Genomic DNA, 25,018 nt, shown 5'->3' with positions numbered 1-25,018 from the left:
GGTGTAATGGGAACTGCATAATAGGGCGTTGGTAAGGATTCGCGACAGGAGGGGGAATATATGTATTGTATGGTTATTTGGAAGTTTCTGGCAAGATGAGCAATTATGCAGAACAAGACAATCCTCCAGGTTTTGGTGGATAGTAATACTCAAGCAGTTGAGGCAGCCTCTGCCTTCTTCTGCGCCTGTTTCAGCTTTTTTTCTGTCTTCATAAATTCCCGAATGCCCACGGGTATGTCTTCAAACAGCCTTTCCTTATCGGTCTCATCCAGGCTACCGTCCCAATTGGTCTCGCTACCACCCCCGTCATCGTCCATACTCGTGGCAACATGGTTCGGTGTTGAGTCCCCGGCCACCATACGTCCAGTCCCTTTACCTTCCTGTTGCTGGGCTTGTAATGCAGCTCTCGCCTGAGCCTGCTTCTCTGCCCATTCCTCCATCTCATCTCGATACATGTCCCATACACAGTTCACACAACCGGACATGCAGCAATTGTCTGGTTCCTCGGGGCGTGGAGGGACCAAAACCCCGGCAATGTTTTGTGACGATTTCAGGATTTCTTGTCTGCGTTCTTCGAGCGCAGTCGTGGATCCGAAGATGATGCGTGCTTTTGCGAATGTCTCCTCCTTCGTAGTCTGTGGTTGTTCTTTTGGGGGCTCAGGAGTAGTATGGGATAAAGATTGGACTTGAGAGAGGGGCTTTTTTAGCATGTCTACAAGTCATTAGCACAAGTATTTTGACTCCATATGACTGTGATCTAACCCTCGTAGAAGCCTGTGATAGGCCTGGCCTGTTCTCCTTCTGGCGCTATATAGCCTTTGAATCTACGCCGTATCCGATTGCTGCTCTGTAACCCCATCTGTCCAGCCTCTGTTGAAGCATGCGACCTGCGCCATGACTTCAAGCAGGAAGCGCACAACCTTTGGCGCATAGCCTTTGATGCTGCGTGCGTGATGTGCTCCATTTTACCAAAGGAACAACTACGACTCAGCAGCGCAAAGCGATTGAAATATTCTGACTATAACATGCCGAGACTGCGGATTTACAAGTTGTGGAGTTTGGAGCTTGACTGGTATCAGCGAAGAGTTCGACGTCATTTTGCGTCGCATTTCCAACCGTCGGCAAAAGCTGCAGCGAACGCCGACAGGGTCACAACACGCGCCGACGCGTCGCATTCACTCTCGTCGCAAAGCCCCGCCGAGCACGTATACCAGAACGATAATACATTCCTAGCACGAAACCGACTCTTACTACGCGCCAAAGTCACATGCTTGCTCATCCGGTCGTATACGCACACTGAATGCCATGAGTGAACCATCGTTCAAGCGGAGGAGGACCCACTCCCCCGATAGCCGCGCATCGAGTCCACTGAGACAACCTCCACGCCGACCGTCTTTTGCGTCCCCTACCAAAGCTAGCCTGGCGGAGACCTATCCGAATCTTCGACCTTCTACATCAACCCCTCGCCTTAGTGCATCTCCCAGACGCAGAGCTCGTGGAGATGTATCGGCCAAGGGAAGACAAGCGCGTGCTGCCGAGGATGCTCAAGAGGCCAGTAAAGAACCAGACCTACCGAATACACCATCACAACGAAATTTTGAAGGACCAAATCAACCGCCTCGGGGCATCCTATTTTCCTCGCCGAGTAAACGACCTCCACGTGCGAAAAATGGCTTCAAACAGTCGCCATTGAAACCGCAAGCACCTGCCGTACAATCAGATGATGATACCAGGGCGGTAGAGGATGGGCCAGTAGAGGAAAATGTACGTAAGGTTGCAGAACAACAGCCTCTTGATCCTGAGGTGGAGCGGAGAAAACAGGAAAAAGCACGGCTACAGCGTGAAGTGGAGAAATTAGAGTCTCAAGTCTCGAGGTGTATGGATGAGATTGAAAAAGAGCAACGGCGAGACCCAGAAGAGACATTACAATCCCAAGAACGTGAAAGTCTACGGTAAGCTTTTAAGAAGTGGTGAACGTAGATCAATGATTGACCTCAAGCCAGCACCTTCATTACCGAAATCAGCGGAGCAGACACAGAACCGGAGAAGCCAAAAGTATCCAGTCTACTCTGCTCATTCCTTCCATTCGCCGCCATGCCCGCTCCTCGACCACGCTCGAAGCAATCAGACAAGCCCGTTCCATCCCATCGGCCAATAGACCTAGCAGACCCTCTCCCCTACCTCGAAATGTTCACCTCCTTCAAATTCTCAACCCGCCTCAGCCTCCCCCGAAGCAAATCCGGCGCATCCTCCCGGCGAAGCCACCAAACCCACACAATCGACATCACCGGCCCCCAAAAACTCCTCACAGCCCAACTCTCCCTAACACTCGACGCTCTAGCCCCTGAAATAACAAAACTACAGCTCACCCGTCTCTCACCCTGGGCAGACCACGAACTCGGCACCTTCATCCACTCCCGCGCCCAACAACGCGATCTCAGCAACGCCACCTGGGCCATAAATTCCTACTGGACACTCGCCCAGAAACGCGCACAGTACTGGCATAAGCTTGAAACAAGCTTCCCCCATCTTCTTATCGGCCGCTCAGGAAACGACACGGAGAATGCATTGCAGACACAGGCTCAGTCTAAACCTTGCAGTTCGATTTCGAGAAAGGAGCTGAATCGCCATCTCGGTCGTGATACGCTGGTGCTACAAGATAGTCATGTTGTGCTCAAGCTGAGTTGGCGCATTGGGTTTGATTGGACGGGCGAGGCCGAGTCGGATGTCGCTGTTGAGACGGCGTTTCCTCGCGTTTGTAAGTTGTTGTTGTTTTTTCTTCTTCTTTGACGTTGAAATTGGTAGACAAAGGAATGTTTGTTGGGAGACTAACGAGATGATATAGGGTCGGAGACGGATACAGCGGATAGCTTGAAGAAGGTGCCTGAGACGTTTGATTCGTTGATGCGGGGGAGGGGGGTGTTTGAGGCAACGAGGATTATTGTTGCTTTGCTGTTTGCGCAGTAGGAATGGATGTTTATGATGTAGGACTGGAGGTGTTTGGGGTAGAAGCAAGGAATATACCCTTTTGCGATGTTGACATGAATTTTGGTTTGGTATTTTTTCTAGAAACGTAAATGTTATATGCCTTGTCAAACCACCTCAACTCTTCTCCCCAGCAACCTCTTCCTTAACAACGGCATCCTTCTTCGGCGGCCTTTCCCCAAAAATCTCACTTCCCACCCTCACCTCATCACTCCCCATACGAATCGCGCCCTCAAAATCCGCACTCATGCCCATACTCAGCTCGAGCTTCTGCTTGTCCCACCCCAGCGCCTCAGCAACCTGATCCCGCGTCTCCCTCAACGCCACAAAATCCTCATTCTCATTCTCCTCCGTCATGGCCTTACTCCTCGCAATGGCGCCAATCGTCATAAATCCCGCTAGCTGCAAGTGCGGACACTTATCCACCACATGCCTGCACAGCGCGAGCGCATCTTTTGGCTCAACACCCGATTTACTCTCTTCCCCCGACGTATTTACCTGCACCATAACCCTCAACCTACTCGCTTCCTTATCTTTTTCCAACAAGGCCTTGCGGCCCTTTTCGAGCTCATTCGCCTTCTTCTCGGTGTCGACGCTGCTGACGCACCAGAGATTTGGGATTTGCTCGGCGAGGTGCTTGCATTTGTTTGATTGGAGGCCGCCGATCATGTGCCAGTGGATGGAGCGGGGCAGGAGGTTGGCTTTTTCGAGGAGTTCCTGGACGTAGTTTTCGCCGAAGTGGGTTTGGAGCGGGTTGGGGGGTTGGTGCAGGGCGAGGATTTCGTTGGCGGGTTTGAGCTTGGAGACGGCGATTAGGCGCACCTGGTGAAACGGTTTTGTTTAACTTTGAGTGAAGGGAAGGATGTGGAAAGGGGGGGTGTACGCACTGGTTTGGTGCCTTTACTCGCGGCATTGATGCGCGCGGTTATGCTGGCAATGTTTTCGGACAGTTGCTTTGCGCGTTGTGGGTTGATTTGCATGTCTTCGGCCATTGTTGATGCAGGTCTGATGTTTGTGTGTAGGTCGTACAACGTGCATGTATGAAGACGTCAGTTCGGCGTTAAGCAGGGCATTATCTCCGGTTAGCGCTAAAGTGTTGCTCGAGTATACAGCTCGCGTGAGCATTTCCTTGTGGTGTTTACATAAAAGAGATGTCCGTAAACTAAGAGTATGCGATAGATGATTTCAAATCGAGGTTATTCAGCCCAGTATCCCGAGAATAGTAACCATTGGAGCTACTGAACAGCCTTTCAACCTAAATAATACTAAATGTATGCTGTCAAATGCTGCCAGACCACAAACCCTTCAACGAAGGCATCGTCCAAACTTACTAGCAGAAAAATATGTCCATTGAAAACTGCCAAATGTTTTAATCGTACCTTCGACTGGAGGGGGAGGCAACTCAATAGCAAGTAAGCTTGTCATTACTGAGCACGAGTAGTAGATGTCCAGAGCGTAGAAGCAGACATAAGGGCCCTCAGAATGTAGCAGATAGCAGTATGTACGAGCAAAATTCTTGAGGTATATATTAACTCCTTTTGTGACTGGTGAATATCAAGAAAAAAAAAGAGTTTGAAATGTTGAGATGGGCCAGAAGTTTGGGTATTATTTATGTCTGTATGAAATGATCGCCTGGGATTGACTGAAGTCTTTTTTCCATCGGGCGACGGCTTTGTGTTTTGCTCAGACTTTATAGCTTCGCTGACACTGATACAGAGTCTGTCTGGATGAGTAATTCCGATATGTTTTGTCTTGCTCAATTGATGTATAAGAGAGAAAAAAAAATCCTGTGAGACCTGGAGGCGCAGATGGATTCGAATGCTCCCTTTCCATATGAAGCAAGGGAGTTTATGTCTGTAAGCTGTGGACATGCAGCGTATATTGAATATTTCTGGTGTTATTCCAGCTCCGCCATCGAGGCAACCGGATATTGTACCCGTAAGCTTCACGTGATGTCTACTGTCGATCTCTCCGCGGATCATAAATGTGACCGAAATTAGCACCACGCCGTCCATGTAAAGGCGTTTTGGTTGTCGACGGAGGTTGAGCAAATTTCATTGGTAACAACAAGATGAATGAAAGATTACGTATGGGATTTACGAAGATGAAGTACTTACCAGAAACCAATGCCGCGCACACGCGGGCGGCTATCGAGCGTATGAGAGGAAAGTGGTACCGGGTGAAGAACAGAAAGGGAGCATGGGTCAAGGAATAGACAGCCGGCTTGTCGCCCCACCTGCAAGGTAAACGTAACCCACAAAAACGGTCACTGAGTCTTTGTATTATGCACCCCATGTGACACGCGCTACTTGGTACAATCTGTTATACTAATGAAATGGGGCGTAAACGTCTGTTTAGAGACTAAATCTCCGCAGCTAAGCCACCTAGTAACTTGAGGAATCTCGAAGTAATCTTTGGCATATTGCTTTATATAGCCAAGGCTTCATCCGTCCAATCCCGGATTTATCCAGAATCCCGGGGTATGGTATTACAGGTCCGAAACCCAGTAATAAATGTGCATGTACTACCGAAGGAAGGATCCTATTGTGTGCTTCTTGGGAATTAAAAGATGGCCGCGCCGTAATCTGACCATGTTCTCACACCATTGTCCTTCTTTTCCACTTGTTGTGATACGCAGTCGACGATGAAATACATTCTTCTCGCGGTAGCGGCAGCGGCAGCAGCAACAGCGCAAGATGCGCTTGAATCGCGGCTGCCTCGTCCAGATGCACAAGGGCGATATACACTTGAGGCTGAAGGGATCAAGGCGCAATTCATCCCGTATGCTGCCACCCTGACCAACCTCTGGGTCAAAGGTGGGTAATCAATGAGATGAGATGAGCAAGTGCAGCTACTGACGGAAGCACAGATTCAAAGGGCAAATACCAGGACATTGTCCTAGGCTATGACAATACGACGTATTACCGTAAGACTTTTTGTCGTGCTAGAGTCAACTCCATCTAACATTGCCCAGCGGTTGATCCTGGACATCCCGTGTACAATGCCATTCCTGGACGATACGTCAACCGCATTGGAAATGGAACATACAAGATTGGCGACGTCACGTACCATACAGAGAAGAACGATGGGCCGAACACTCTGCATAGCGGCACCAACAACTGGTCTTACAGGGTGTGGAACGTGACGCGTGTGAGCAAGTCGTCAATCACATTTGCCATCTCAGATGCTTCCAACTCGTCGTTGGGCATGATTGGTCGCGTGGATGCCAGCGTCACATATTCGGTCTCCAAGAACAAGTGGCACATTTCCATGGATGCTACGTCGCCGGAAGCGAAGACTCCTCTCATGTTGACACAGCACACGTACTTTCAGCTTGATGCGTTCAGGCGACCGGACAACCGGACCATTTGGGATCACACAGTGTACATGCCCGAGGCTAAGCGCGTGGTAGTGACTGATGCAAATGCTCTGCCCACGGGAGAGATTGCGCAGATTGCAGCGAACGCGACTGATGATTTCTGGTCGGCGCCGCACAAGCTCGGGTTTGCGTCGGACAGGGCGGGATTCGAGAACCACTGCGGTAATGGATGCCACGGATACAATGGCGCATGGGCATTCAACGAAAAGAGGGACAAGCGCAAGAGCGTGCTGACGATAGCGAGCGCGTACAGCGGCATCAAGGCGGACCTAAGGACTGACCAGGACGCGGTTGTGCTGTACACGTGCAACTGGAACGATGGCAAGACCGAGTTCAAGAGCACGCAGGGGGTTGCCGGGCAAGACAAGTTTATCCCGCGCGACGGATGCATTGCGATTGAGGCGCAGGACTACCCGGATGGCATCAACCAGTAAGTAGTACCTGGATGAGTTGTGACGTCGTCGATGAGCCAAGCTAATAGTGTTGAATAGTCCGGAGTGGGGTCGGCTGAACAAGCAGATCTTCGGGCCCGGCGACAAGTACCACTGGGAGTCGTCGTGGGAGTTTGGGACGCTCTGAGGGAGAGGCGAGGCAAGGCGAGGACTGGCAGCCGGCAGCAGCAGCAGCATGTGAAGGAGCGTACGTAGCGGGAGTATGTAAGCAGCCAGCTATGCAACCAACCCCATTCCTTTGACCGACTGTCGTGTCTGGAGCCCCGCACTCAGGCGGGGGGCGGCCGGTGGTGCTCGCGCGCCGCCCAACAGGGTGGGAGAGAGAGCCTGTTCATGATGGCGAGTGTGCCGTGGGTGGCGAGTGTCGGGGTGCAGCAGCCCAGCCTGACGCGCACAGTGCGTGTGCATGTGTACATGTAAATATGTGTAAATGCAAAAGCGAAGCAGTAGCAGTCATGTTTGGGGCGGCTGAGGGGATGGGAGGATGCACGCTATCACTAATACGATGGGTGGTTTTGACGAGGGCGGGCGCGGGCTGTTCGGCACGGCGGGCTGGCGTCGGTGACTAGGCCGACGGGTGCATGGTGGGTGCATGGCCATACCGGTACATACAGTAGCATAGTTAGTGCCTACAGCTCGTCGGCTGCCCATGTGTCGTTGTCGTCGTCGACGTCGTCGAGTCTGGCTCGCCCTCTCACCCTCTCTCTCTCACATACTACATACAGGCCGGCACCCACCCCTACACCCTCGCCCAACACTCTCGCTGCAACAGGCCGTCTCAGCTGAATGCACGCCGGGCTGACATGCCGGCGCCCGTGTCAGTGTCTGCAGCCTGATATCTGCCCATTTCGGCCCTAACAGCATCATAACGCGGTTTGCCCATCACCGCCCTGCCTGCCTGCCTGCCTGCCAAGAAACGACATCATTTCACCCATCCTTGCTCACCACCACCACCACCACTCCCACCCTTCGCCCTCGCCCTCGCCCTCGCCCTCGCCCTCGCCCTCGCCCTCGCCGCCATCACGCCTGCTCCCTCCCCGCCGCATTGCCCATGTGCTGTTTCTGTCAATCGCGACTGCCATCCCACCCCGCCCGCGTTTCCTGAGTCGCCAGCACAGGGAGAGGCACCCTCGCCGCCCACATTCCCTAGCATCCATGTCCTTGTGACACTCGCTATCGCTCACCAGACAGCCTCACCACCCTCCACCAGCCCGCCCTCGCGATAAGACTTTATCCCTGTCGGAACTGTCCGTGACACGCTTCTTGAGCATACACGGGCCCCCCAACTACAAGTTCCCCACTATCCGCCTCTCGCTCGGCAGTCTTGTTCCTTCGATTTTCTTCGTCCACAATGGGAAACTCGCAGGGAAAAGAGTCTCTGCCAGAGCGGAGGGGCCATGGCCGCCGTTCCAGCGCACACCACATCGCTTCTCCAACCACAGCCGGGCCCGGGCACGACAGATCAGGCAACAATCCCTATGGCAACTCGAGAAGGGATAGAGGAAGCAGACCAGACCTATCCATTCTCGGCTTCCGATCAACAGACCATGCTGAGCGAGATCCTGCCCTCGAGCCGCGCCGTGAGACAAAGGCCGAGAGGGAAGCCCGGAAGCTGGAGAGAGAGCGTATTCTTCGGGCGCAGGAGCGCGAAAGAAGTCTGAGAGAGGAGGGCGTTGACGGAGGCTATTTGGTCACACTTGGAGTCTATACTGGTCCCGAAGACTTCAGCAAGGCCGCGGTGCGACAGCTGCAGGTACGGCATTACACCACTACCTTTAAAAACATCTTACTGACACATGCTAGATTGAGCGCCGACTTGCTCCCTTTTGGAGAGGTCTCGATGACCACCAAGACACCTGGACTGAGCACCAGCTCGTCGAAGTCGTAAACGGCCGCCCGCTACCCGCTGCCGACGCCATTCCTCCCCAAGAGCCGCCTCGACCAAACAACAACCTCAGTCCAGTATGGAACCCCCGCAGTTCTGAGCCGAACCTGAACCAACTTACTGTGCCCATGGGCTCCCGATCCATGTCTCAAGAGCCAGAGCGCCTATCACCTTCGCACCCCGGCTCCTCGCTTCCTTCGCCTACATCTCCAATGTCCAACCAATCTTCCTCCTCACCATTCTTCCGCAGTCGCGCCAAAACTCTGGCTTCTCTTGCAACCGGTTCGCGCAATGCTTCACAGGCCGACATGGCTCCCCAGGAAATACAGCTGCCCAAGGATCCGTACGTCAATGGTCAACGAGTGGAGGCTTTTCTATACAAGAATGCGTCGGAATGCCCCATCTGCTTCATGTACTACCCACCACACCTCAATCGAACACGTTGTTGCGATCAGCCCATCTGCTCGGAGTGCTTTGTCCAAATCAAGCGGCCGGATCCGCATCCCCCGGAGCACCACGGAGAGCCTGGCGCCGAGAGCTCGCCACCCACTGAGCCGGAAGAGGAGATCCAATTGGTATCAGAACCCGCTGCATGCCCATATTGCACACAAACCGAGTTCGGGGTGACGTATGAGCCACCGCCTTTTAGGAGAGGACTAGTCTACAGCGGCCAGGGCTCAACCCATTTGGGCAGCGCAACATCAGCAATGTCATCCACAACATCCTTGCACTCACCCACCTCGGCTGGATCGGGACGAAGAAGGGCGACGTCACTCGCCGTCAATGACAAGACAGTCATTACGACAGACATGGTGCGGCCCGACTGGGCAAAGAAGCTTGCAGATGCCAAGTCCCACGCTTTACGAAGGGCAGCTGCAGCCACGGCTCTACACAACGCTGCCTACATGATGGGAAATCTGCAACAAGGAGAGAGTCGCTTTGGCATCGGGAGACGAAGGCGATTATTCACTACCGATAGCGGCGGTAGTAGTGGAAATGGAACACCACGACGCGAAGGCGAAAGCTCTTCGGGCCAGCAGGGGTCTTCAAGCGATTTGTTTCCCAATCGGTTGAGCTCGAGGAGAGGCAATAGACTTGAAGATCTCGAAGATCTCATGATGATGGAGGCTATACGTCTTAGCTTGGCGGCCGAAGAAGAGCGTAAGAAAAAGGATGAAAAGGAAGCTGCCAAAGAAGCCCGGAAGGAGGAAAAGAAGAAGACCAAGGAGCTCAAGAAGGTCGTAAAGGCCCAACGTAACATCGGTAGTGGTTTTCATCCTATATCCATTGACGATGTTGATGGCGCAGAAGCCAGCAGTTCGGGTGCAGTCGGAAAGGGTAAAGGAATTGACCGATCTGGCAGCGCAGGTGGCTCCAAGTCAGAGTTGGGATCGAGTTCACGGACTGCCTCTACCAAGGATGATCCTCAAGGCCACCTTGAAGCCAGCCGTGCGCAAATTCAGCGAGAAACGTCCGACTCGGCCAATTCTGCAACACTCGATCCGCACAGCAATGAGCAGCAGTCGCACCGCGCTCTGATGCGCAATCTGTCAAATGCTTCGTCTTCCACGTCGTCGTATTCGGAATCCTACCAAAACTCGTTGCGACAAGAGAGCCAGAACAACCCAGGGGCCAGTTCATCGTATTCACCCAGTCTGAATGCTTCAGGGGATAGTCCTCCACAGATTCCGAATATTCCAACTAACACGGAGCCCATGTTCAACTTTCAAAGTCTCAAAGAAGCCATGTCCTCGGAGGAAGAGAACAAGAACGAAAATAAGGCCCAGTTTATTGAGGATGTTGGAGAGACAAAGACTCAGTTACAGTTGGACGGTGCCAATAACAAGGCGACTGGAGACTCGACAAGTAGTACTGCAGACGTTCCAGACCAACTAGCTGAGAGCACAACAACGCTCCGGCCAAATGACGACGCGCCAAAAGCGGCTGGTGCTCACAATGCTGGCAGTGATGAGATAAGCCCGGCACCTCCTGTTGAGTTTGTTTCCGACGAGCGCTCTCACATGGACCAGAAGCATATTGGGGAAGTCAGCATGGCACATGAAGTGAGCCACCGCCACGCTACTCAGTAGTAGTTTCTCACATTCTTCATAAAAACAACATTTTTTTTCTTCAAAGAATTCATTCCACACACACCACTCCTATCACTCTTGCATTCTCATCGGTGTCCTACACGGCGTTGGGGTGTCATTTTTGTGTCATCGGCGAGCAATTCCCGCCGTCCTCTGTTTTTTTTAACCAATCAGCAAACAATCGCTATAACCTTTTGTTTATTTTTATTTTTTATTTTATCATTTACTATGTTGGTCAAAGTTTATATACGTGTGCACAATAAGTTTTTTTTTTGGGGGTTGGGGATAGTAGTGAGGGGGGAAAGGAAGGGGGAGTGCAAGATTGTTATTATCAGCATTTTGAAATCGAAAGGCAATAGTTAAGTTGAAAAAAATTAAAGGGGAACAAATGACCTAGGGCTCCTCTACCTCTGTTTGCCTGAAGTTAGAAAGAGAAAGTATGTGCCTCTTTTGTGTGTGTGTGTGTGTGTGTAATAAGAGACTGTGTGTTTTGGAATGGGCTGGGGTTTTCCCTTCCTTCTTTCCTTCCTTCCTTTCTTTCCTTCGTTTTTGTTAGCGGGGAAAGGGGAGAAAGGGAAGGAAGAAGCATCACATACAAGACACAACTATATCTCGAGATTCGTTACCAAATGTTGGAAGACGAAAAAAAAAAGTCTTTTTTTGAAAACTTGGGGGGTTTTTTTTTGAATTTTCCAAATCAAGATTAGACGATAGTACACAAATGACTTGAAGTTTACTTGCTCGGGTAAATATTCGCTCTTTGATCCTTCTTCTGCTAATGTCTTCTCCTTGGTATCTGCTTCTTCGCTTCTTCAAACTCTCTTTCTCCCTTTCTCCCTTTCTCTCTTTTTTTTCTCTCTTTCCCTCCTCCGCTGCGCGACTCGACTCGGCTCGGCTTTCTTTCCATCTCAGCCTTTGCCCACCTATAACAGGCGGACGGCACGGACAGTGATCGAGTAGTAGTAGTAGTAGTAGTAGTAGTACTCGAGTGGTACATACTCTCTCTCTCTCTTCCCTCTTTCGCCCTTTCCCCCAATTAACATAACAAACACTTTGTAACAAACTCCCCTACCAACCCAAATAACCCCCCGAAAAAAAAAAGAAAGAAAGAACGAACAAAAACAAGAAACTGAAATCCGTGGTTATCATATTAATCATATACATCATACGCGTATTCACATGGCGCAGTGGCTAGCAAAAGTCCCTTCACTCAGTACATCAATGCCTTGATGTCCTGGTAGCTCAGCAGCGCAGTCGTCGACTGGCGCGAGAAGAAGAGAGAGACCAGGTCCATGATGTTGCGCATCAGTGCGTGCGGCTTGCCGGGGTGCAGCAGGTCGAGTAGGGTGAGGGACCAGCAGGCAAGTTGGACGATGAGGAGGAAGGCGATGCAGATGCGGAAGGAGGAATCTTTGCCCATTTTTGCTGCTGCTGTCGGTATTGTTGGTGTTTTTGTGGAGTATGGTGTGGTTTGGTTGGTTGGTGGGTCGATTGGCTGGTGGAAGATCGCGGGTAGGGTGGTGACGTGGTTGGTTTGCGAGTGTGGGGTCTGGAGGTGGTTGACTGACTCGCTTGTTTCGGGGGCGCTTTTTGTGTGTGTGTGTGTGGAGAGAGCGAAGCAAGTATGTGTGCGTTGTAAACCGGTAGTTCGCAGGATGATGCGTGTGCTTTTTTTTTCCCTTTGGTTTGCGGGTGTAGTTCGCAGGAGTAGTGGTGTGTGTATGCGAGTGTTTTTGGAGCTCTTTGGGGAAAGCGGGAAAAGAGGAGAAGATGAAGAGTTCCACGGTAATATAGATGAAAATAGGTCGGAGTTTGGGGATATGAAGGGGGTAGCAGGGGGTGCGTAATGCGGAAAGTGAACACGTTTATTAGGAGTTTAAAATTGCGAATTTGAGTGTGCTGAGCGTGCGCGCGCGTATTCTCTTTTGAACTCAGTTCCAGGGTCCTGTTTTTTTTTTCTTGCGCGCGTACGGGGCGGGCCAACAGGTATAATTTATGCTTAATTTTTTGCACAAAGGGGAAACAAAGAGGGGAAATTGGCGAGGTCGGGTTTGGTTGGACGGGAGGGTAGTTGAAAGGTGGAGTCTTTTCTTGTTGATATGTACTCTTGGTTTGAAGTGTCGGTGAGAATCTGGATCCGTTGGCAAGGAAGGGAAACCCAGCGAGAGCCAGTCGTTCGTACTAATCCCAAGGGTTTACTTTTTTTTTGTCCGGCTGGAACGTTGAACCCCGTCGGAGGAATACGAGTGACAGATGACAGGGTAGAGACAAAGAAGAGGGGGAAGCTGAATGTACTCTTTCGCACACCGAATTATCGGCCTTGGACCCTTTCGTCAGTGGCGCAAGCCTCGCAGTCAGCTGGTATCAACATCTTCCCACAACGCCGTGATCCTAGCGTGCGGGGGGCCGTACAGGCGGCCAGGAATCGTGTGAGGAATGAATGTCGGTGTGTTGCGATATGCTCGAGTTCTGAGACCAGCTTAGTTTGTTTCCTTCGGGATTGTATTCTCCACCCACGCTAAGCTGGCGTACTAGGATTTCGGCCATTTGGGATCTCGGCCACCAATCCCCCACCCCGCTATCTGCAGCTATCTGACTCTACTACCACTAGTATGCTAATCTAGGTAGACATGAAGATATAATTAACAATCTTTATTGAGACTCAACTCTAATATCTTTAGAAGGCATTTATTATTGACTAGATTTAAAAATAATAATGATTAATCAATAACTAAACGCCCACTATTTAAGCGTTCTTCAGCCACCGAAACTTTTCCAGCAGCGCAGTAAGCACCCTAGCAGCAAAGAAAGGACCGATTATGGATGTCATCTCAGGAATAATAAGCGATCAAAGCCAGCTGTGCGCCTTTGCCATTCACGCAAAATATGAGTAAAGGCCATACTTACAGTAGTGCAAACAATAACGATGACGACGACAGTACTTGATCCGCGAATCAATCGCAGAAAACCATATGATTTTGCTAGGTATATTAGATACGAAGACGATATAGTGCGTTTCTACGCCTCCAGCGTTAAGAGTAGCTCGCACAAGCTCCGTAGTTTCCATGCGATCAACTTCTTCTTACTAGATCCTCCTAATATACTGCGCATCTGGACACAGTATTGGAAGGGGGGGGATAAAGATGCGGGTGAGCATATCGATGACAACATGTCAGGTGAGACACATTAGCAGAGAGAATCATGCTATTAAGCTTTGACTTATTGAATTCTCCCTGTATCTTGGTTGAGTGACTATCGCATCACCTCACCTGCTTTTTGCCCAAGGTTAATTTCTCGCTTGTTAACAAGTTTCTCTATCAACTATTCGCCCTCGAAAATCACCTATATTATCAACCGATCCCAAGAACTCAATTTGAGGATTCATATTATGGAACCAATATTGCTGAAATGGGGTCCCTTCGTCGTCTACTATTAAAGCAGCCTCCATGTAGGTCCTTGCCAACTCACGAATGTAACAGCCCCGAAAGTCTCGCGGTTGATAAACCTAATAGTAGTAGTAGACACAGTGAACAGATCGACCGAGTAAAACATTCGCTTTAGACCTGTCCCCTCATATTCCTAGTTCTTACAGTTTGATTCAATTTCTATTCATGCTATCTAGATACGACCTCGAAATGAAAAAAAATGATGAAGTAGCTGGGCTTGGAGCCGTATCGATGATGAGAACGAAGGAACGACGCCTTTGACTGGTGGAATACTGGCTTTGTTCCATGGGCGTTGGTGGCTATTGATACTTTTGGAGATATGACACTTTCTTATTTTGGTACTTACAGTCTGTGTGTCAGGAGTGTAAAAGAGATCCGCAGGCATAATGCCGGATTAACAATTATGGATGTTGAGCGTGTCATTTTAGAACCTGATCAGTGTTGAGAAACTACGGTATTGAAGTATGTGCTGAAATCTTGCTATCGAATGGGTACGAGGTGTCTCGAGGCGTACACGTTTTGGACGGACGGATGATGGTCACAGCTATATGAATTTGTTACTGTCGAGGGTGAAGTGACTACTTCTCTATGATTGGTTGGAAATGTGGACTAGTACGTGCTAATCTAGGTGATAACTAGGTAGTATGTTAAGATACAATAAAATACTTAGTTACTATTTTTTTTTAATAAAAATTTCTTAAAAGATTTATTGTTCTAGCTAGAATGACTACTATTTACTTTATTGGATTCTAAAAGTGTTATGTTAGTAGGGGTGCCTTAAAGTCCGCATAGTTGAAAACCGAGTTACTCTAGCTTAAACCAACATGGGTTTAGATCCGCCCGCCCGCGTGAGCTGCGTCTCCACATGGGCATTGCCAGCGAGGCTGCACATGCATGCGTCCCGGCGGTTCTGTAGCAGGAATAGATCTCCTGCATGCAGTTGCATGTTTTTTTCTGAGGGGTGGCGAAGTAGGATGCTTGTTGACATCATGGGTGGCGATACTGTTGGGTCGAGAAATCAAGCTTGTCGGAAAGGCTGGGAGAGATGTTTTGTAGTGTGCAAAATACTGTACATGTATTGCTGCTGTAGTTGTATAATGGTAGCGATACGCGTCGTCGTGTCAGATGTCATGCGCTGCGGCAGCTATGCATACGCACATGCAGGATTGGTCGGACTAGAGGCGACCCCACTCATGGGCTTTGATGGTCCACTTAGCTTTGGTGTGTCTTGCTCCGCTGCAGGAGCTACTACGCAGACTCAATGGCGCTTTCCGAGGTCACACCGTCGGATTGCTGATCGCAACGACCTAAGGAAAGTTGAGTTCAAAGTAGCGGTGATGTGAGCCACTGAATTTATTAGAGACGCCTTGAGGTGGAAAGAACAAGCGAAATAGCCTGGGTTTTTTCCATTTGTCGTGCTTACTCGCTGTCGTCTGCGAGACTATGAAGGATACAAGAGTGTGACGGCAAGTCTATTGTGCCGTGGAAGGGTAATACGAAACCTACTTTATTTTCTACCAACGTGTAAGCTCCTAGGAGAATCATTAGCTGTATAGATGGAAAGGTTTTTCTCGGTTTTCCTAAATCTCAACACTGCGCAGACATTGTAGAGTTGTAAACCTATCACGTGCAGCGTGATGGTACAGGTGTGGCTCCACGTGACAGCAGAGATTGCAGTAGTAGTCTTCAACTAGCAAGTCTCCAAGTCGAATATCTAGAGCCTGAATACATGTTTCCCCTAGTTTTAGCTTTTATCTGCTTGATACTTTGGCGATACTAAAGCTTCCGAAAATAGAATCAGTGTACATGGGAATAGACCTCCATCTACCCGATCCCGAAACGTTCGACAACTTCTCAACTATAGAGGGATTTTAAACCGAAACGAGAAAGACATCAACCGCACACTTATCGCTAGGGTTTTGCAAGAAGTCATATTTCGAAGATGATAGAACCGGCACTGTGGGTGGAGTCTTGACAGAGCAAGTATGTCATCAGGGTTGAGCTGCAGTGCCGATGCAGGAAGAGTGCGCGTCACATTACAATAACGAAACTAGAGAAATAATCTATATTATCATTGTGAGCGCATAGAACAGTCAATCGAGCGATATCAGGGTTGCTTAAACAGCGGTGATGTTTTGTTGCTCCATCTCATGTGAACTTGAACCACAGTGCACTACTCCATGATACCTGCCATGTATCAGCTTTTTTTTTTAGAGAGAAAAAAAAAGACGCATACATCAAGTCTTAAGTAAAGTTTCTTCCGCCGTCACAAGTTATCTCTATCAGACTTTGAATAAAAGTGGTGGAAAAGACGAGCATAGAGAGCAGACACCTGGCTCGGCCGCACTGGCCCACTGACAGGCGGGATGACGTCTGCGAAACCCATGGATGTTGAAAAGTAGTTCAAACAGTGAAACCCGGGAATCTTGCAAGCTGCCAGTATGATGAAATAAAATGGGCAGTGGAGTAGTTCGGTAGGGCACGTGGAGAGATGAGCAGAGTCCAGGGTGTGTGACAAGATCTGCGATGACATGGCGTAAGAAGGGTTCACTCAGATTTTCGGGACGCATGCACAATTGTGTGCACAGTGCTTGTCCCCGCATGTGGCATGTATTGCTGTGGTGTTGGAGCAGGAGCATTCTGTGTGCTCGTGTTTGTGTTGATCTTCGTGTTTGTGAGGATCACGGGATCACGATTGGCATCGAAGGCTCGGTCGGTGACGGCAGCGGCTTGAGCCCTACCAAGCGAATGGGGACCGCTAGCGGCCGATCAACAGAGGGTTGCCTCTTGATCTGCAGTGCTAACCATACGGCAAGCCGTCTGGCGTGCATTCCGTCTTCTACTCATACTCTCCCTGGCATGCAGCGCTGATGGATGGTGTTGAGTATACAGGTAGAAAAACAAAGAGGTGGTTTTGGCAAGGGGCAAGGATGGCGCAGACGCCACAGGCATGCAGCCAGTAAAAAGCAAATTGTGCCTGGAAGCCCCCGCCATGGGGCTGAAACCGACTGAGGATGCAGCTCGATAGGGGAAGCGATTACGTGGACAGGTTCTCGATTTGGAGAAGACTCCACCCGGGGATAGGCGAGCCTGTGGGTTAGATGGTTGCTGAACTTGTCGATGCACATACGAGCTGCACAGTGCAGTCTTCGGCTATGACCGTCGGCGCGGCTTTGTTGGAAAAAAATTTCTTGGACTCGTCGCTTGCCACTAGAGCCCAAGAGCACGACTATGAATAGAGCGAGAGCATTGGCAGAGTATGGCCGCTGCCAGATAGATTACTTTGCACCGAGGTTTCACCCGACAAGACTATGGCGTGGGGCTCTCTTTCGAAGGGTGCGTACAAGTGACGCGGTAATATTACGGCAACGACATGCGGCTGCACGTACGTACGTATCCCAGCTGCATGGCCCGTGGAGACATAGCGTAGTGAGTGTACTTACTGTTACGCTGGCCTGGAGGGAGGCGTCCATGTACCGGCTGTAGTGGCAATGTTGAGGCCTATCGATACACACAGCCCTCACCCAAGCTTGGTGTTAGCTAGAAGGGATCCACGCCAGGGATAGCCGATGCTCGGGTCCGCCGTCCTGTCTGGCACAGCCTAGGGGCCGGCAAACAACTCTGTTGCACGGCGTAGGCACAACAGGCAGCTCGCGATGAAGCAACGGCCTCAAGGTTTGCTCAGTGTCGCCATGAAACCGACGGATAACGGGATATTGTGTGGCCAGGCCTATTCGGTGATTCGCTGTGGCGAGTGCTAGCGGAGTTTCATATCCCGGTCTGTGGCTTTCCCGCTAGACCATCCCTGCATGCCTGGTGTCAGTCTAACGCCTCGACTCCAGCAGACGAGTTGCTCCTTGCTATTTCTAACTTTCTTTACTCGCTCTTTTCTCTCCTCCCCCTTCGCCGCTGTCGTTGTGCCCTCAAAGGCTTTTTCACTCGTTCGCCTGTTTCTTTTTTCCTTTTCTTCTTTACCCTACCCACACATTGACGGCAGGCCTTCGTCGAATTGCTGTCCCTACCTCATCTCTCCACTATAGCCATCGCTCCACAAATTCGCCTAGTCAAAGGTGCTTGACGCACATACTTGACAGGCCAGGCGTCTCTGGGTACATCCCCGTGCCCTCCAATTACGCGGCCTGCATTCATATTCACGCCTTGCCCGCGTCTTGTCGGCAAACCGACTTGCCCCCCAACTAACCCCCCCACCGAATCTCCTCTATGACAAGTAAGCGATCCTCAAGGTCTTTCAGACTCTCCAATCAAGGCTTTCAGCCCATAAACAACGCTGCCATGGACAACCACGCAACAAACATACCTCTCGAGACTGTCGTCAGTCACACGCCTTCGCACTCGCCTTCCAATGCCCACAATGAAAAGGCCGAGAGGCCACACATGTTCACCCGCGGCCGCAGAAAGTTGGCTGCCATAGATGAGAGGACCGGTGCGCCCATACCTCCTCGTGACCAGGAAGAAGATACTGCTCTCAACCGCATGGGCAGGCTCTACAATAAGATCTTGAACTGGAGTATCGTCACGCGCTACATGGTCTATGTCGCACCGGTTGCGCTCCTATTGGCCATTCCCATTATCCTTTCGCAAACTGGTACCATCACAGGTTCGATTAGCGGCACAAACCAGAAGAAGTTCTGGATCTGGATTGAGATCATCTGGCTGAGTTTCTGGGTCATGAAGATTGTCGCCCACTTCATTCCTAACATTTTTGAATTTTTGGTTGGAGTTGTCAGTCCTGGTGTCAAGAAGTACGTCAAGCTGCTGAGAGCTGTGGAAAAGTCTTTGTCCTTCGTCCTATGGATGGTTGTCAACCAAGCCACGTTCCCCGCTGTAAGTGTCTCATCTTTATATCAGTACAAAATGCCACGGCTAACTTTACATAGCTCGTTCGACCCGTCCCTGGCAGAACTGGTGACAGGTATCCATCTTGGCTTGACCCCATGCAGTCGGTTCTACTTGCACTCCTTGTCTGCACCATCATCATCTTCGGCGAACGTGTCTTCATCCAACTCATCAGTATCAGCTACCACCGCAAGCAGTTTGATGATAAGATCAAGGAGTCAAAGCGCAACATCTACCTTCTTGGTGTACTCTACGACACTTCGCGAAGCTTGTTCCCTGCCTACTGCAACGAGTTTGCTGAGGAAGACTATATCATCCAGGACACTATTCTCGATCTCGGACTATCCAGCAAAAAGGGAACCTTCAAGCACGGTCGCTCAGGCAGCCGCACCCCTCTGCGCCTCATCCAGGAAGTTGGTCGAGATGCCGGCCGCCTTGGTGATAAGATCACTTCAGTCTTCGGTACTATTGCCTCAGAGATCACTGGCAAGAAGGTGTTCGATACCAACTCAGCACACTCAATTGTCATTACCGCCCTCGAGAGGCACAAGAGTGCCGAGGCGCTTGCCAAGCGTATCTGGATGTCTTTGGTTGTCGAAGGCAAAAACGAGCTTTACCTAGAGGACCTTATCGAAGTAATGGGAGCTAATCGCCAGGAAGAAGCTGAGGAATGCTTTGCTTCAATTGACCGCGACGGAAACGGCGACATCAGTTTGGAGGAGATGATCCTTACCGTGACCGACTTCGCCAGGCAACGCAAGTCTATCAGCTCCAGCATGCACGATGTTGACCAGGCAATCAACGCCCTGGATGGCCTAGTCATGACCATTGCCTCAATCATCTGTCTCTTCGTCTTCATTGCCTTCCTTGCCCCAGGTTTCCGCGCTACTCTAGCTACGTCGGCTACTGCTCTCCTTTCCCTGTCTTTCGTATTTGCTGCTACTGCCCAGGAAGTTCTCGGTTCCTGCATTTTCCTTTTCGTCAAGCACCCGTACGATATTGGCGATCGTGTTGATATCACTGCAACAGAGCTGACTGTCGAACACATTCAGCTGCTCTACACGGTCTTCAAGCGCGTTAGCAACGGCAAAACTGTCCAGATCCCCAACATCGTTCTGAACGGATTATGGGTAGAGAACATCACCCGAAGCAAGGCTATGCGAGAACAGGTCTCTGTCTTCTGCGATTTTGCCACATCCTTTGAGGATATCAACCTGCTCAAGCTGGAAATGCTCAAATTCGTTCGGGAACCAGCTAACGCTCGCGAATTCCACCCTGATATTGATATTGAGGTTGTCAGCATTGCTGAAATGAACAAGTTGGAACTTCTCGTCGAAATCAGGCACAAGAGTAACTGGTCCAACGAATCCCTTCGTGCCGCTCGCCGATCCAAGTTCATGTGCGCATTGGTCGTTGCTCTCCGCAAAGTTCCTATCAATGGCCCAGGTGGTGGAGATGCTACTCTTGGTTCTCAGGATAAGCCCACTTGGTCTGTCGCTGTTCCCCCGGCCGAAGCTGTTGCTGCGTATCAAAAGTACAAGGACAGCGCTGACGCAAGCCGTATGCATCCTCTCAACCCACCCAAGGACGAGAATACTGGTGCGTCTACAGGAGTTGATTACCTTGGTGTTGGTGGTGAAAGCCACGCCATTTCTGCACTCAACAACCGTAGGCCCGGCCATGACGCAGTCCGAGATGACACTTGGGAGGCGCGTGGCGACGATGCTAGTACTATCGGTCGTCCAAGCATGGACCAGAGGCCAGACCTTGATGAAGTCCGTGGTTTGCTGCATAAGGTCAGCTCTTCTGGAAAACGCAAGGGTGGCGCAACCTTGTCTCCATACGGTTCACGCCTCTCTGTAGACAGTACCCGTCATAACCTACCACCACCTCTACCACTCCAAGTGGTACCATCTACCAGCCAAGGCTCATTCGCACCACCGCCATCAGCACCTTCAACAAGGCCTCCTCGTAGCACAGCGCCCGGCTCACCGAGCTCAATCTCTACGGGCCAGGTAGAAGAGTTTTCGTATCAAACCATGGTACCACCTCCTCGCTCAAGGAGCCGACCGCGTGCACCGCAAGTAGAGGAGGATGAGGGCGAGAGGCAATGGGGGGCTGGGTCTAATAACCCATACGCACAACAAGGGCCATCTAAGCGCGAGTAATGACACCAGCTGAGATGTTGTGGTGGCGTTGTTCCCCCTTGTTCGGCAAAAGGAAATAAAAACAGATCTGTCCATGTAGGGACGATGGGGTGCGCATTTTCTTCTTCTTTGTGTAATGTATAGAAAAATTGGGGGAGATGTATAGCATAGTGTCGGTGACTCGTCCAGAGGACGTTCGTCTCGCACTTCTGGCGTTTTTTTGTTCTTCCACATCTTACTCGCCACCATCCCCAATACGATGTAGCGAATTAGAAATCATCCACCATTTTGGGTTATTATTACAAGTGTCTCTCGTATCGCGAAACTGACCGTTCTCTTCCACATATTAGTCTGCCGTGTCTTTTTTCCTTTCTTCTCGAGTACGAATGCGAAGTTGTGTCACGTGCACCATTACCTTGTACGAAACCATAAGACGCCGTATTATAGTAATAAAAGGGGAAGCAAAGGTCATTACCATCCTTGCCTTCCTTCCCTTCGCTTTCCCGCTCCTTGTGTTTATTTTTAGACGAGACAAAAACAACGACAATCACCCACCGGGAGAAAAGCATTTCCACCAATCTTTGTTTGGATTTCATTTAAAAATTATACTACGTGCAAAGTAAAAGTTATTTGCGACTTAATTACGACCGCGTAACGTATGAGTTGGCGAAGATGAGAAATGATGTAATGTGACAATCGTAAACAGAAGAAAAATCTATTCTAGAAGGGTGTGTTTTCTTGGCAAACAGGGAAAGATGGTGGTGATGCGCTGGAAGGGAAGAAAAAAAAAAGGAGCGGACCAGAAGCCGCGGGAGGGAGGGGAGGGAGAGAGGACCGTATGCTCGAAAATCGTAAGCCGCTTTTTGGGGAGGAGGGGGATTAGGACGGCTGGCCGTTTTACAAACACCTTGGGGGGTGGGGGGCCCGCCACTTGCTTTTGAGATAGAGATAGAGAGTGAATGAAAGAGAGAAATAGATAGGAGAAATCTCAAAAAAAAGACACCCAGCTCGCTAAAGAATGCAAGACAAGAAACCGACATGACTGAAAAGAAAAAGGACAAAACACCGTATAATGTATGCAAAAGATGCGAAATCGACCGTGAAAAAAACCCCCCATACACACACACACACATACACACACATCAAAATCAACACACGACTCTACTCACCGCAAGCGGCTTCCCTGTGACACCCACCCTATTCCCCAACTCAAGATACATATCCCAGAGAAACTTGTCATCAATCCCCATCCTCCCTTGCACCTGCACCTCTTGCCCCGCACCAGCAGCACCAGCACCAGCAGCAGTAGCCACCACCACATCCCTGGGCAACCCCATTTTCAAATCCACATACTGCGGAATCGCCACGAGCAACTCCCTAAAAAACGCCTTGTGCACAAACGGCGTCTCCTTGCTGCCCCACTCGGTAAACTCGCATCGCGACCACTCGTAGTAGCGGGGATGCAGCGTGAGCACTACACGCAGGAACTGGAGTGAGGGGAAGGAAGAGAAGAAGGAGGACCAGTCGACGTAGCGGTTCATGCGTATGGCGTCTTTGAGTTGGAGCTCGATTTGGAGGCGTTTGATGCGGGAGAGGTCCCAGCCTGGGGGTGCGTCAAAGGTGGTTAAGGGTAGTTTGTCGAGGGTGATTGCGAAGACGTTTTTCGAGTACATGCAGTCTGTGGCTTCATCTGCGAGTTTTTGCGAGGTCCGGAGGAGGTCGACGTGGAGGATTGGGTCTGGATGAGTGGTTGTTGATGTGCTGTGTGGACATGTTGGGCGTTTTCCTTCCAGCAGTCTTTGCTGGTTGAGACGTTCTCTGGTTTTCCGCGCTTGGAGGCGTTTCTTGCGGTTTTTAAGAATGGTGGTTGCGTCGAGGATGGGGGCTGAGTGGTGGGGAGTTTGGCGGACAACTAGGTACGAGTAGATTTCGTCTCTGATTTCCTGAGGCAACTCCAAGAAGCGGAACGGTCCGGTGTGGTTTCTGCGAGGGCACCCATGTGGGTTTGTCGGGGGAGGCTGCTGTCTGTGGGATGGTGTAGTAAACTTTGGTCGTGGAGCGCATAATGTTTTCTCGTTCGATTCTGGTTTGACGGCGGTCTTGCCGCTAGCAGTAACGAGTTTGAACTCGTGGTGGCCCTTGACTGTCAGGAGAGTTGGTAGCAGCTCCTCGAGCTTGGAGCTCCCTCGTTGACGTCTTCGTAATGCCATGATGATTACAACCCAGTTGCATGAACAATCTGTTTGCATCAGCCGCATAGTTGGCGAGAATATTTCTTTAAGAGAATCTCCGGAGAGGGAAATTGCCTTCATCTTACATCTTCTGAATTCGGCGAGCGCGTGGGACCCTGGCTCCAGCGCTGAAGGATCGGAAGTTCCAGGCTGATGTAATGTCTGGAGGTGTTCGCACCATGTTCAGTAGGGCCTTTGTCCCGAGTTATGGGGTCAATCACGCAAGTGGGGGGGATCCATTTGCGGAAATTGAGCTCAAGGCTACTGAGTCGCGGCGTGAGATGCAACACCGATGGAGCATCTCGGCGTCTCTTTTTGATTACGATCGATCATCTACTAAACCCCCTCTGACTGACACGCGGGGGACTTTGGAAGCTTGTCCTCATTTGGGTAAGCAACAAAAAGAAAGAGATGGAGATGGGCAGAGCACGAGGACAAAACAAACTCTGTTAGCCTTGTCGGTGTGTAGCAAGCCAAGGACAGGGCCAGGTAACGCATGTGTGTGAGGTGTGGCTTAATAGCCGTTGTATAGGTTAGTGTTTCAGCCCCAAGAACATATTTAGGCATGCAGCAGAACGGTTAAGCGAAGAGCCTCTAATGGAGATGGTCAATCCCAGCGGCCTGGTTTCGTTCATGCAATGTTTAGATGATAGAAATTGTTGGTTGCACGCCCTGCTTGGCTGGCTAACCGTCCACGCCGACTTTGGCATGACGGAAATACTTCATGCCCACCCAGGCGACAACGACCCACACCCAGCTGGTGACAGCCGTACAGACAATCAAGGCGGGATAGTAGCCAGTAATGGGCAGGGTTGCGTCGTCTTCCAGATCGGGTGGTGCATACGGTGTCTCGCCCACATCCCACGCCCAGCTCCAGACGCCGAGGCAGGAGCCCATTCCTACAACAAAGACTATCCACGTCGCTATCAGCACGACCCAGCCCCACCATTCGGTCTCACTGTAATCCCACTCGTCGTCCGAGTCAATCTCGGCAGGTGTCACGAGCGCAGTAATCGATGTACGCCGGTTGCTGCGAGTCGAGCGACGGTGTGCGAGAGAGGCGACAGGGCCTTGGCTCGGCACCGCAAAAGAAGAGTAGTCGCTACTCGCGGCCAGAGGACGGTAAAAGGACATGACGTCGTCGTCGTCGGTGGTCGAGGCGTAGGGCGCCGCAGGGCTCGCTGCCATGGGCGAGATTGGCGATGCGAGTAATGGCGGAGAGGGAGGAGGCTCTAGAACGTCACGTGACGCACATGTGGGTTCGGCCGGGGAAGAGGGCAGTTGGACGGCGGGCACCCAGGCGGTGGTGTCGGCGGGCGACGAGTCGAGTAGCGGCTTGTCGAAAGTGGTGACAATGGAGGGTTTCGCTGCTTTGCGCAAGGAGCTGCTTCGTTCGCGCATCCGGGCCATGGCCGCCTTTCGCAGCGAGCCCTTTCTCTGGCGGCCGCCCTGGGTCTGGCGCAGTGCCTTTGCCATGGATGACCCCTTTACCGCGCCTTGGTCGTCTTGCCCATGTGTCCCCTCGCTGCTCTTGGGCGCTGAAGGC

The 25,018-nt window shown here is 50.9% G+C and overlaps 9 protein-coding genes across 9 annotated transcripts; 4 read left to right on the top strand and 5 right to left on the bottom strand.

Annotated features, from left to right (window-relative positions):
* Positions 1-149: 149 nt before the first annotated feature.
* Positions 150-859, bottom strand: COCMIDRAFT_84949 (uncharacterized protein; the record flags this gene model as incomplete). Its single annotated transcript, XM_007686041.1, has 2 exons — positions 150-712; positions 763-859. 2 exons carry the CDS (start codon positions 857-859, stop codon positions 150-152), a joined length of 660 nt encoding a protein of 219 aa, XP_007684231.1.
* A 446-nt stretch (positions 860-1,305) lies between these two features.
* On the top strand, positions 1,306-2,967 carry COCMIDRAFT_85134 (uncharacterized protein; the record flags this gene model as incomplete). The annotated part of the gene is made up of 3 exons (XM_007686040.1): positions 1,306-1,952; positions 2,004-2,758; positions 2,846-2,967. 3 exons carry the CDS (start codon positions 1,306-1,308, stop codon positions 2,965-2,967), a joined length of 1,524 nt encoding a protein of 507 aa, XP_007684230.1.
* Positions 2,968-3,102: 135 nt separating this feature from the next.
* Positions 3,103-3,977, bottom strand: COCMIDRAFT_23047 (uncharacterized protein; the record flags this gene model as incomplete). Its single annotated transcript, XM_007685975.1, has 2 exons — positions 3,103-3,807; positions 3,873-3,977. The coding sequence occupies 2 exons, from the start codon at positions 3,975-3,977 to the stop codon at positions 3,103-3,105; spliced, it is 810 nt and encodes a 269-aa protein (XP_007684165.1).
* Positions 3,978-5,629: 1,652 nt separating this feature from the next.
* Positions 5,630-6,943, top strand: COCMIDRAFT_33317 (uncharacterized protein; the record flags this gene model as incomplete). The annotated part of the gene is made up of 4 exons (XM_007685991.1): positions 5,630-5,801; positions 5,855-5,911; positions 5,960-6,794; positions 6,856-6,943. The coding sequence occupies 4 exons, from the start codon at positions 5,630-5,632 to the stop codon at positions 6,941-6,943; spliced, it is 1,152 nt and encodes a 383-aa protein (XP_007684181.1).
* Positions 6,944-8,167: 1,224 nt separating this feature from the next.
* Positions 8,168-10,791, top strand: COCMIDRAFT_85122 (uncharacterized protein; the record flags this gene model as incomplete). Its single annotated transcript, XM_007686039.1, has 2 exons — positions 8,168-8,569; positions 8,620-10,791. 2 exons carry the CDS (start codon positions 8,168-8,170, stop codon positions 10,789-10,791), a joined length of 2,574 nt encoding a protein of 857 aa, XP_007684229.1.
* A 1,210-nt stretch (positions 10,792-12,001) lies between these two features.
* Positions 12,002-12,211, bottom strand: COCMIDRAFT_85125 (uncharacterized protein; the record flags this gene model as incomplete). The annotated part of the gene is made up of 1 exon (XM_007686038.1): positions 12,002-12,211. One exon carries the CDS (start codon positions 12,209-12,211, stop codon positions 12,002-12,004), a length of 210 nt encoding a protein of 69 aa, XP_007684228.1.
* Positions 12,212-18,530: 6,319 nt separating this feature from the next.
* On the top strand, positions 18,531-21,262 carry COCMIDRAFT_85204 (uncharacterized protein; the record flags this gene model as incomplete). The annotated part of the gene is made up of 2 exons (XM_007686037.1): positions 18,531-19,082; positions 19,136-21,262. 2 exons carry the CDS (start codon positions 18,531-18,533, stop codon positions 21,260-21,262), a joined length of 2,679 nt encoding a protein of 892 aa, XP_007684227.1.
* A 1,127-nt stretch (positions 21,263-22,389) lies between these two features.
* COCMIDRAFT_33313 (uncharacterized protein) lies at positions 22,390-23,451 on the bottom strand (the record flags this gene model as incomplete). The annotated part of the gene is made up of 1 exon (XM_007685990.1): positions 22,390-23,451. One exon carries the CDS (start codon positions 23,449-23,451, stop codon positions 22,390-22,392), a length of 1,062 nt encoding a protein of 353 aa, XP_007684180.1.
* A 705-nt stretch (positions 23,452-24,156) lies between these two features.
* COCMIDRAFT_85105 (uncharacterized protein) lies at positions 24,157-24,948 on the bottom strand (the record flags this gene model as incomplete). Its single annotated transcript, XM_007686036.1, has 1 exon — positions 24,157-24,948. The coding sequence occupies one exon, from the start codon at positions 24,946-24,948 to the stop codon at positions 24,157-24,159; it is 792 nt and encodes a 263-aa protein (XP_007684226.1).
* Positions 24,949-25,018: the final 70 nt, after the last annotated feature.

The sequence above is a fragment of the Bipolaris oryzae genome, assembly GCF_000523455.1.
Source record: "Bipolaris oryzae ATCC 44560 unplaced genomic scaffold scaffold_15, whole genome shotgun sequence".
NCBI classification, from domain to species: domain Eukaryota; kingdom Fungi; phylum Ascomycota; class Dothideomycetes; order Pleosporales; family Pleosporaceae; genus Bipolaris; species Bipolaris oryzae.
This window is presented reverse-complemented; position numbering and strand designations above follow the sequence as displayed.